This window comes from Nicotiana attenuata, chromosome 10 (genome assembly GCF_001879085.1).
Source record: "Nicotiana attenuata strain UT chromosome 10, NIATTr2, whole genome shotgun sequence".
Lineage (NCBI taxonomy): Eukaryota > Viridiplantae > Streptophyta > Magnoliopsida > Solanales > Solanaceae > Nicotiana > Nicotiana attenuata.
This window is the reverse complement of record NC_031998.1, coordinates 43,490,358-43,503,071: the sequence shown is the minus strand read 5'-3', so window position 1 is coordinate 43,503,071 and position 12,714 is coordinate 43,490,358. Positions and strand designations below refer to the sequence as shown.

General features: G+C 32.4%; 1 protein-coding gene across 1 annotated transcript; it reads right to left on the bottom strand.

The window, feature by feature from the left end:
- Window positions 1,987–4,105, bottom strand: LOC109233932 (B3 domain-containing protein REM5-like). Its single transcript, XM_019399778.1, has 4 exons — window positions 3,819–4,105; window positions 2,866–3,181; window positions 2,391–2,509; window positions 1,987–2,232 (listed from the first exon to the last, which is right to left on the bottom strand). The coding sequence occupies exons 1-4, from the start codon at window positions 3,882–3,884 to the stop codon at window positions 1,993–1,995; spliced, it is 741 nt and encodes a 246-aa protein (XP_019255323.1). The 5' UTR covers window positions 3,885–4,105; the 3' UTR covers window positions 1,987–1,992.

The window sequence follows — 12,714 nt, the reverse complement described above, 5'->3', positions numbered from 1 at the left end:
CCAAGTTGCATTCGGAAAGCATGGCACATAAATCATCAACATCATCATGCTTTTCAACCATGTTTGCTTGGCCCTTCTTCTTGTCTTTCTTCGGAGCACGACACTCCGTAGATTTGTGTCCGGTTTTTCCACAGTTGTAGCAGTTTCCACTGAACCGCTTCTTGCTTGGGTTGTATTTTGGTCCAGAAGCCTTCTTCCTCTTTTTGTTCTCTTCAACAATATTTGCTCCCATTATTGTTGAGTTTCCACGGCCTCTCTTTTCAGCAGCTTTGTTGTCCTCTTCGATTCTCAACCGAACAATGAGATCTTCAAGGGACATCTCCTTGCGTTTGTGTTTCAAGTAGTTTTTGAAGTCCTTCCACAAATGAGGCAACTTCTCAATCATCGCTGCTACTTGAAATGCTTCATTGATGACAAGACCTTCAATGAAATTTCTGTTAGTAAAAATACTAAGGTTACTACTTTCAACATCAATATTAATTTGAGTTATACCTTCAGCAAGGAGATCGTGAATAATCACTTGCAATTCCTGGACTTGGGTAATAACAGACTTGCTATCTACCATTTTGTAGTCCAAAAACTTTGCAGCAACAAACTTTTTCAACCCGGCATCTTCGGTTTTGTATTTCTTTTCAAGCGCAGTTCACAGTTCCTTTGACGTTTCCACGCCACTGTAGACGTTATACAAAGCATCCTCCAGCCCGCTTAGAATATAATTCTTGCACAAAAAATCTGAATGCTTCCACGCCTCAATCACGAGAAAGCGTTCAGTTTCTAGAGTTTCATCGGACAGCACAGGAACATCTTCCTTGATGAACTTCTGGAGACTTAGAGTAGTCAAATAGAAGAACATCTTTTGTTGCCAAAAATCAATCCCGGAAAATTTTTCGGGTTTCTCCGCCGGTGCCAATGCTGCCGGTGTCGTTCGGCTAGTTGAGGCATTAGCAGTCACCATTGGAACAGCTTGGTTCTCATTCTCATTAGTCATTTCTGTAAAAGAATGACACAAACGTTAAAATCACGTAGATTTTAATAGAGTACAAAACCACAAAGGTTTTACTCTTCCAGAAACAGTAAGTACAAATACAGAAAATATATTAAATTCCTTGAGCTTGTTAGTAGACTGTATTTGTAAAATAATTCTGGAAATATAAATGAATATAAACAGAAATGAACATAAACAGAAATGACATAAAACCAATTCGAGCTCACTGAATTCACAGTGTTTCCTTAAGGAATTTAATCCCCTCCTAGTACCCAAGGTTATGGATTATTTCCTCCCAGGATAGAACGAATTACACACTGGTGTAGTGGTACTTCAAACCCCAGTGTTTCAGCGAACACAAAGTTCGGTAGCAAATCACACTTACTTTTTACTTTGTTTGATGCTAAAAGTATGCAGAAAAAGGAGAGAAAACTCAGAAAATCGTAGTGAAATTCTGAGCAGAATAGTGTTGTATTTATAGCCAAAGTTGGGCTGAAATCTGAAGAGGTGCAACTCTTCAGAATGACTATTTATGCAAAACGCCCACAGCATAAATGTCATTACATAAATGGCCATTTACTCAATAATAAAGAGGGAAAATAAAGAGGGAAAATTGAAGAGGGTAGTTACTTTTCTGTTACCAAAACAGAAAAACGGATTGGATTTAATATTAATATTTAATATTAATATTCTGTTATTAAAACAAATATTTAATAACATTTCTGTTAATATTTTACTATTAACAAATAAATTTGGTCCAAAGTTCGAATCCGAAGACGTAGCCGTAGCCGTAGCCGTAGCCGAAGCCGAGCCGAGCGACGACGACGGCGCGAGGCTTGCCTTCTTCTCAACTCTTTAAGAGCTAGAAGAAGAGCAATTGCTTATATACCCATAAAAAACCTCTTCCTCTTCCAATATGGGACAATGCCCATTTGCCAAGGGGGAACTTAAAAATTCACTCAAAAATTTTATTTCCCTCCATTTCCCATTCACCCTCTTTTAAGTATTTAATATATATTAATTAAATACATCCAAAACCCAACAATAACAACCTCAAACAAAATACAATCTCCCTCCTTTAAGCAATTATCAGCAACGAATTTACAATAGCCATCTCCAATGTAGACTTGAGTTTTACAACAACTTAGCCTTAAAGTCCACGAGCTTTGCCTTTCATCTTTTATGATCAGACTGCACTTCTTGTTTGTCGCGAGACCATTTGCCAATGCGAAATGTTTAGGAACGTACTGTATGGAGTATAACCATTTACACACATCACTAAACAGTTCATGTTCTTCATATATTCACTTAACAAAGATAAAAACACGAAAAATGGTAAAAATGCTTCCTTTCGCCTGAAGTTTTTTGAAGAGTTTGCGCGAAATTAATGAGTTTTGAGACTTACTAAGAAACCATACGTAAGGCAATATGGTCTGATGGTGCAAACAAAACTAGAATGACCAAAAGGCTTGTGAGTAGCAGCTTCTGCATGGTCTGACAACTCGATGCTGGGGCTCGGTATCTCTGTTACATTGTTAGAAAATTAAATTTCTTGAATGGCTTAAATGGCACGACATGGATGGTGAGGATTCATATGGTCGATCCCAACTTGGGATTGAGGCATAGTTGTTTAATTTGTATCTTCAAGAAATTAAATATTACAAATTCCATTTAAAAAAGGGACAAGATTTATAAGGGAATTCATCATTTTAGTTTCTCCTTCAATATATCCTACTTTTTTTTACTTCTATTAAATAAGCATCATTCTTTTTATGCATCAGTACACGATAAACAAATAATACTAATCAGGAAATAACTTCCATAACTAACAGAAACATAAAATCTGAAAAAAAGAAAGTTGAGAACATAAAGAACTTCACCTTCAAATTCAAGATTCTTGGAAGTCTCTTCAACATTATTGGCTTCTTCTTCTTCTTCTTGTTGCAAATACTCCGAATATTCTCTGTCGCAGTGACTTGAATCAAATTTGGAAACTTCAAACTCCATGTTCCCTTCATGTCTGAACACCAACAAATCTCCTAACTGCAAGTCATGCTCCTCTACAAACTTTTCCCAACCATCTTCAAGTCGTCGGCCGTTCACCTTCACCAGCCACTGCTTACTACCCCTTCTCAATACTGCATGTTCAATATGTTCATGTCCCTTCAGATACTTCAAGAAACCACGAGGAATTTTCTGCAGTAAATATATACCACAAATATGGATAATCAGAATAAGCTTTGTCACAAAATGATATACACAATAATCAATTAAAGATTATTCATTTAGCACATTATGCTTTTGATCTTTAGTACTCCTTCTGTTTCAATTTAGACACATTTAGCTTATCAAGAGTCAATTTGACTAAATTTTGAAGCTAAATTAAATTAGTTCAACTCAATCTTTTAAAATTAATATTTTTATATTCAAAAACTACACGAAAAATACTATAAGTTGTAATTTTTCTCATATCAATATGATTAAAAAAAAAAGGCATTTTAAAATATTGGTCAAACTTCACACCGTATAACTCTAGATAAACGAAATATGTCATTTAAATTGAAATGGAAGCTTAATTAGTTTTTAGGGTTTCAACTGAAACTAGTATTTTTGACAAGTAAACATATACTCCCTATGTGAAAACTAACTAAAATTTCAACAAAGATTACATTTTGAATTCATAAATTTAAAACTGCGATGTGTTCAATGGTAAGAACTTGAAGGTTGAACCTATAAAATTCAAAATTCTGACTTATACATATAACAAAAATTATATATTCAACAGACAAATTAAAGGAAAAAGATGAAACAACTGATCAAAAGTAAAACTTACAAGTCCATCTTTGAACCCGGGCAGAATAGGTTTGAAAATATGAGGTTTCTTTGGAGCAATTTTCATGGCTGTAATTATTGTAGAGAAAATATGTACTAATTTTCTTTTGGTTGTTTTTCATTAGATATAAATGAAAGAAGTGGGTGGGAAATTCAAAAGAGTTGTACGGAAACATGGAAAGTTACAAAATGAATGAAAAACAAAGGGATTTTTCATGTCAGGGCACTCTGTAATACTAATACCATGAAACATTTGTGATTCACTTTGTTGATTACAAAAGCAAGAAAGAGATGGAGTAGGTTTATTTATATTGAACAGATGTTAGCTGGATAAGGAAAGTAATTTTTTGAATTTAGGGAGAAATTCAAAAATAGCCAGATTTATAAGTGGTTATTCAAAAATAGCCACAGTATCAAAAGTAATCGAAATTTAATCAATTTTTATGTAAAGATAAATCCGAACGAAAATATTGTTCAAAATCCGGAAAAATACTCCAGTATAATTTACTGGAAATCCAGTATAATATACTGGAACTTTTCGTATGTTGGAGGTCCAGCATAATATGCTGGAAGTTCAAACACATGTGCACCGATCTCCGGTATATTATTCTGAAACTTTCCGTATTGCAGCAACATAATAGTTATTTTTTAATAACTTTGTAAATACTGACTATTTTTAAATGACCAGTCTAAATCTGACTCGTCCGTGCTTTTTCTACTAAATTTTGGCTACAAATAGCCCAAAAGCACTTTACAGAAACTTTTAACATGTTTAACACCATGGCATAAGTCTATTTTATTTTAGTTCTTTTGTTTTTTATAAAATCTCATAAAACATAGCGACATAAATGGAAATAAAGGAGTACATGAAACCAATCGAGCCCCCAATAGAGTGTTTAGCTGTCATTTTGTTGTCTGCGTAAATAATAGAGAAAATTACTCTCTATAGCCCCTCAAAATTTTAATAGCCCATGTTTTGTACCACTTTCAAAAAATAGCCCTTCGGCCCAAACATATTGCATGTAGTAGCCGAAAGGAATGAGTATGACAACATAAGTCCCTGTAGCTCAGTGGATAGGGCTCCTGTTTCCTAAGCTGAAGGTCGCAGGTTTGACCCCTACCTGGCGCGACGGAACAACCCTTTTTTGCAATGTATAAATATTGTATCCTAAGTTCGATGTATATATTTGTGTACCCCAAATATATTTTGTATCGTGAATGTATAATTTGTCTAAACAATGTATCAAAATTGTATATAATGTGTATTTTCTAATATGTAAACATAGTGTATATAAACTATATACAATTTTGTATGTGTAATCTGTGCACACTGTGTATTTGGAGTGTATCATGTATTTTTGTATAGTGACAGTCTTTTTTGTATATATTTTGTATAGTAACATCTATTTTGTATATATTTTGTATAGTTACATCTATTTTGTATATATTTTGTATAGTGACAGTCTATTTTGTATATTGTTTGTATAGTTACATCTATTTTATATATGTTTTATATAGTTACATCTATTTTGTATATTTTTTGAATAGTGGCAGTCTATTTTGTATAATTTTTGTATAATACCAGTCTATATTGTAGATATTTCAACTTTTTTCATAGTCATCTCCTCTGTTCTTCCTCTCATTGAGAAACCAGCCACCGGCGTCCATGACCTCACAGTTGCCGAAAATGGTAACAAGATTGCCGGAGTTTTAAATTTTTAGCCAACGATTTTCAGAATATTATCTACAACTCTTGAAGCTCATATCTGCAATTAAACAAAATATGAAGCCTAGTGAGAACAGATGACTTGTGCCTTCAAGACTTCAATGTTTTCTTTGTTAATTCCTTCAATCATGTTAAGTGATTCTTTCAGTTTTACTATTGTTTCTGGATGATAAGAAGCAAGAATTTTCTCATTACAAGTATCCTCTGCTCCATTTTGTGAATACTCCAAATTTCATCTCCCACTTTGGCATTTCCTCAAGCACCTTGTGAGCCTTCTTCATAGAATTTTCTATGCCTGAAATCGAGAAAAATCTAAGGGTTCAGAATTCACCTTCTTAATTGGAGAAAATAACAAGGCTTTCTCTCCTCCAATGGTTTGGCTTCTGCCAATCGTTACATCTTGTGTGGATTTCTGTCTCATCCATGTATTCGGCCATATCAAAATCATCACCGCCTACTTCTGATTGCGGCTCATAAGTGGAAAAACATTATTTCCTTCAATGGCCCGGCTACTTCAGATATATTCCTCTTCAACGAAGCTTCTGAAATACCAACGGAGGACCCAACAATAGAATTCTGCTCAACCTTTGTCAATCTGAAATTAATGGCAACAGAAGCAATAAATTCTCAATCAGTAGCTTGCTACATCAACTGCAGCAAATTAAAAGACTGACCAAAAACATCAATCTTTTCACCTCCCACCAAAAGTAAATACGAGTTGGGAAAAAAAAAGGAAGAAGACGCGCAAAACTAATAAGGGCAGACAACAATAATTAGAAATAAGAAAGAAAACTTCTTAGATCTGGCCGGTTCTAGGATTTTTCGGCGTTTTGCTGTTGTTTTAACGAGTAAAAGTCCAGATCTTCTTAGATCAGGCCTGTTCTAGGACTTTCCGGCGAGGAAATTCGATCAATGAAGTTTCCGGCTAGCAATTGTCATTATTTTTAGGTTGTGACTTGTATGGGTCAATTTGTGGGCTACGGGATGCTATTTGTTTTGTCCGATGAGCTATAAATGAAGTTTGCTCTAAATAATAGTAGTGGAAATGACACCAGGTAGCCATTTTTAAGTACGCTATTTCAAATATATTCACAGTTTATAATGTATTTAAAGATTAGTCAATTTCGCTCAAACTTCAGGACACAGAGTTTAAACCTCAAAATTCAAACTTTAGGACATTGAGTCCTAAAGTTCGAAAATTGTGTCCTGGAGTTCGAATCTTATATCATGAATTTTAAATTAGTAGTTCAGAAATTCAGGACACTAGTGTCCTGTCAGATTAGCAGCTCAAAAATCAGGACACTAAGTCCTGAATTGGTGAATTGACTAATGTTTAAATACATTGTAAATTGTGGATATATTTTAAATAGCAAGCTTAAAAGTGGTTATTGCTGCACTTCACCCTAAATAATAGTTGTATAAATTATGCCGAAAATCTATATACTCCCTCCGGTCCATAATAAGTGACATTTTCGCTTTTTTATTTTGGTTCAAAATAAGTGTCCTTCATACATAATCAAGAATGAATTAACTTTAGTTTGTCAAATTTGCCCTTATTTACGTATCCCAATGTGTCAAGTTAATAATATACAAATTTTTAATTAAGGGTAATATAGTCAAGATACCTTTTTTTCCCTAGGAATTAGTATTTTGTTAAGGGGTGTGCCAAAGGCAAAAAGTCACTTATTGTGGACCGGAAAGAGTATTATTTATACAAAATAAAAATTAGAATAAGAATAGGAGAATTAGTAATATATGCATCAAAACAAACATCTAAAATATCAAGAATAACCCTCATGTATTAAGCAGCTTTTAAAAAAAAGATATGAACAAACACATGTTCCAAATTATACATTGTCCAAGAAAAGTTATCCATGTATTATCAATCCCTACATTATTAATACTTGTATAATTTTTTTACAATGCAGCCCTACATTATTAATGCTTGCATAACTTTTCTCATAACAAATAATCTGCTAGAGTACAAATATATTTGAATCGTTAGTAAAAATTTATAAAGAATAATACTATTAATTCATTTTGTATTATATGGTACGACTTACAAGAGTCAAATTGCTTAATTTTCAATGTAAACTAGATTATAAAAATTTTAAGATTTTTTAACAATAAAATTTATATATATTTAAAAATTACATAAAAATACTAGTCTAAGTCTCACTAATTATTAATTGGGAAATTACCAGCTATGTCCATTTATAAGTAGCTCATTACAAAAATTGGTCAATTGATAAAATATTACTAATATTAGCCAAATTAGCCAATTAGCTATTTGTAGCAAAAAATATCAAATTTTTGCTTTGTTTTGAGTGGGTGTTATTATAATAGATTGGGCACAACTTAAGGAGCTTGAATCTCAGTTTTGGGATGATTTGGTGAAGTTTTGAGGTGGTTTGAATTGAAATTCGAAGTAAAAGCTGAACATGAAAAAAAAAATGATATGTGTATCACACCGTGTATCATTTGTGTATCATATATGTATCATATTTGTATCAATTGTGTATGACATGTATATCCATGTATACCTGTGTGTGTGATACATGTTTGATACATGTGTCGCAGAAGACTTTTTTGAACTCGATTTAATTACGAATTTTGATACAAAACCAGTCCAAATCACCTCCAATCTTCCTCAAATTTTGTATATTGACTTATCTATATATTTTCAATGAATTTCAACTATACCCATCGAAAAAGTTCCTTTTTTGTTTAGATTTTTGGAATATTGTATTGATTTTTGTATTTCATCACCTTATTTGCTACCCCGTCCATGAAATTTCCTTTCCGTCTTGTGTCTAATATTGCTAATCACGCTTAAAAATATGGAAGGTGATTTTTGCATGTGATTCTTTGAGAGAAAGAACCCTATTATTTGATTTTTCAATTTTTGTTGGCTAGTTTTGGTAAGTCTATGACTAATGGCTAGAGGTTGATAAGTTGATATTTATTTGGGACATTTGTGTAAGTTTCCCTTATTAATTTTAAACACTTGAAAAATATTTGCAGATGATGGTCAAGCTCCTCTTTGCTGCTTACGGTTTTTTTTCAAAGGAGGCCAAATTATGTAAACTCTACAATTTTATCGATTTATTTAAGTGAAAAAGTCGGGATCCTAACAATTGAAAAGGGAAAATGGCATGGTTTAACTACGTATAAAAAGAATTGGTAGGAAATAGCTCTACTTACAGATATTGGCACCATATAGCCGAATATTAATTTATCCTATATTTATTTGATTTTTGTAGCCAAAATTATTTTTCGAGAAATACAGCACAAGGAACGCACATCTCTCCCCCGCTCTCTCGCTATATATATTTTAACGGTTTTATTTTCTTTCTTAAATTTACTTTCAATTTTTTCGATCCCCCAAATCTCTCTCTCAATTTTTCTTCTCCGATAATCACTTTGTGAGGATTTCTCTTTATCTTTTTCTTAGGTAATTCTCTACATTGTATCTATAATCTTTTATAGCACATCGATGATTTTTCCAGCTTGAAAGATGGAAAAAAAAAAAACCTCTAAGAAATCAAAATCTGAAGTTATAGTGATCAAATCTTCATCTCTTCATGTAGAAGAAGACTCTGATATCGAAATTTAGGTGTTAAACGGATATTCACCATATGCAATAGATATTCGATATGAAAATCAAAGCAAAAAAACGGGTTGCTTCTATGTATAACAAAAGATAAAGTAGCAAACTAGACTCGTTTACAACAAAATATTGTTATTAAACAAGAGAAAGCATGTTCTCAAAAGGAGGTTGAACGTGATAGACATCCTTTAAAGGTATTTTTTTCGTCTCATTCAATTTGACTTATTTTCTTTGTATCCGATTTATCATATTCATAGGGCTAGCATAAGCTTTTATTTTATACCTGATTCTAATTGATGATCTTTAGAATATATGATAAGTATTCAAAGCTGACTTAGTAATGCAGTTTATATTAAAACTTAGACCAAAACTATTCCAATAACTATCAAGAAAGCAAATAAAAATAAATTTAACTCTTAGTAGCGATGAGATTTCAACTGCTAGAGTGGCAGCTGAGTTGATTAGTGGGAGCTGAAGCTATTCAATTGCATAAAGGTATACTTATTTATTTGCCAGTTAATTTTTTGTTAAATCGGACTATTGCACTATCTAGTAAGTCTCTAAATGCATCAAATATTTGTAACATATACAAATTATTGGGTAGCGGAATCGCGTATTGCGCCATATTTTTTTATCAGACACTTATAATTGTATATCACAATATATATCATACAGTTATTATGATTCTTTAAAGTTTTGACATGTTATTGAGCCAAATAAGTACACGCCATGTTTATATATCACGAACTTACAATTGTATATCACAATATACATCATATTATTATGGTTCTTTTAAGTTTTGGATGGATCGTTTTAACTGTATACATATGTGGCTTAGTATAATTTCTATTTTTTTGGGGTGTAATTTAGAAATGGGATTTCTATGTCGCATTGGATACAAAATTATCCACCTCTCATCGGAGCTCACATACCAATGTTCATATTGGTATGACTTAAAGTCAAAATTGACTGATGGACAAATTCAAAAGTTTAGAAAAATATGTTTCGGGTATTTCCTTGATTTGCCTCATGTTATAGTTCAGAACCAAGTAATACAATTCTTAATGTCGAGGGAGTTGGTTCAAGATAAGGATCATGCGTTTTACGCTAAGATCAATCATACTACCCTGTGCTTTAAGATTAGAGAATTTACAATTATTCTGGTCTAAGGTGTGTTGATGGGGTCAAGGATGAGAACACTTATAGCGGATCAAATAGGCTCAATGATGCCTACTTTCCCAGTTGTGCTAGAGTATCAAAGAACGACCTATGAAACGTCTTCACGAAGTCTAAACTTATTTCTCACCGAAACAATCAAGGCTTCAAATATAATATTCCCCGATAGAAAATACTCGTATTTCCCACTCCTAATCAAATAAAATTTTTTATTACTTGTAAAGGATCTTTCACTAATTACGAAAAATAAGAAAGTGTATAAGAAGTACAATAATGTAATCTTTAGAGCGTTATTATTAGACTGTCATCTCCTTTTCATAAAACAATCAATAAGGTCGTCCTTTGATACTCTAGCACGATTGAGAAAATAGGCATCCTTGAGCTTATTCGATCCACTATGAGTGTCCTCATCCTTGACCTCACCAACACACCTTTGGCTAGATATATGCAAATTCTCTTATCCCTAAACACAGGGTACTATGATTGATCTTTCACATAAAACTCATGATCCCTATCTTGAACCAACCCCCTCGACATTAAGAACCGTATGACTTAGTTCTAAACCATAACATAATACAAATCGAGAAAATATCCGAAACATATTTTTTTCAAACTTTTGAATCTGTCTATCAGTCAATTTTAACTTTAAGTCATCTAACAATATGAATATTGGTATGTGAAATCTAACGAGAAGTGGATAATTTTGTATCCAATGCAACATAAAAATACCATTATATATAACATAAAAAAACAAGAATTATCCTAAGCCATATATGTATCCAGTAAAAATGACCCATTCAAATTTTAAAAGAACCATAGTTACAATATGATATACATTGTGATAAACTATGGTAAGTTCGTGATAAACTATAAACAAGGCATCTAATTATTTAGCCTTTTACTTGATTCCTCTACTCAATAACATGTCAAAACTTTAAAGAACCATAAGAACTGTATGATATACATTGTAATATACAATTATAATTGCGTGATATAAAAATATGACGGAGTACTCAATTTCGCTACTCAATAATATGTATATGTTACAAATATTTGATGCATTCACAGTGAAATTATTTAACTTGCCTAGATAGGGCAATAGCCCGGTTTAACAAAATATCGACTGACAAATAAAAAGGTATATTATTTTGTGCTATTGAATAGCACCAGCCCACTCTAATCAACCCAATTGCCATTCTAGTAATTGAAATCTCACCGCTACTAAGAGTTAATTTATTTTTATTCGTTTTCTTGATAGTTATCAAAATAGTTTTAGTCTAAATTTTAATATAAACTGTATTACCAAGCCAACTTTGAATATTTTCATATATTCTAACGATCATAAATTAGAATCAGGTATAATATGAAAGTTGATGCTAACCCTATGAATATGATTAATTGGATACAAAAAGATACATTAAATCGAATGAGATGAAAAAAATACCTTCAAATGATGTTTATCACGTTCGACCTCCTCCTTGCGAACACGCTTTATTTTTGCTGTAAACCAGTCTCGTTTGCCATTTCTTCCCTTTACCTTTTGTATACACGTATCAACCCTTTTTTGCTTTGATTTTCATGTCGATATCTATTGAATGCGGTGAATTCGATCCATTTAACATAGAAACTTCGAAATTAGAGTCTTCTTCTACATGAAGAGATAAAGATTTGACCACTGTAACTTTAGATTTTGATTTCTTAGAGGTTGATCTTTTCCCCATCTTTCAAGTTAGAAAAATCACTAATGTGCTATAAAAGATCATAGATACAATGTAGAGAATAGCAAGAAAAAGAAGGAAACCTTATACAATAATTATCAGGGAAGAAAAATTGAGAGAGAGATTGGGGGATTGAAAAAATTTGGGGAAGAAAGAGAATAAAACTGAGAGAAAGGGGGAGAGATGTGCATCAGTTGTGCCTTACTCAGAAAATAATTTTGGCTATAAAATACCAAATAAATATAGGAAAACCTTAATATTGGGCTATATGATGCTAATATCTATAACTAGGTTTTTTTTCGTACCAACTCTCTTTATATAACAATTACTTACACAAACAGGTAACTTTTGAGGTAAGTACGAGTAAATTTCTATAAGTAGTGTTAATTAGTAACATGGTAATAGGGGCGGAGCTAGAAGCCCGAATACGGCTTTGACCAAACCCAATAACTTTTGTGCAAATAGTGTATTTGTGTTACAAAAATTATTAAATATGTACAAATATTAAATTTAGAACCCAGTTATTAGCACTTAAAGTCTTCATTCTAAAATTCAGAACTCATAAAATTGAAGTTCTGGCTCTGCATGGTAATAATGTTAGCTAACTTGACATCACTGTTAACCTTCACAATAATAGTGCAAAAACAGTTTGTATTATCAATGTATC

Bases quoted from the DNA above. Each gene is read 5' to 3' on its own strand.
- LOC109233932 (XM_019399778.1), bottom strand. From the start codon at position 3,884: ATGAAAATTGCTCCAAAGAAACCTCATATTTTCAAACCTATTCTGCCC. The intron at 2,510-2,865 runs GTGAAGTTCTTT...ACAATGTAACAG, and splicing joins CAAGAATCTTGAATTTGAAG to AGATACCGAGCCCCAGCATC. The intron at 2,233-2,390 runs GTAAGTCTCAAA...TACTCCATACAG, and splicing joins GCCTTACGTATGGTTTCTTA to TACGTTCCTAAACATTTCGC.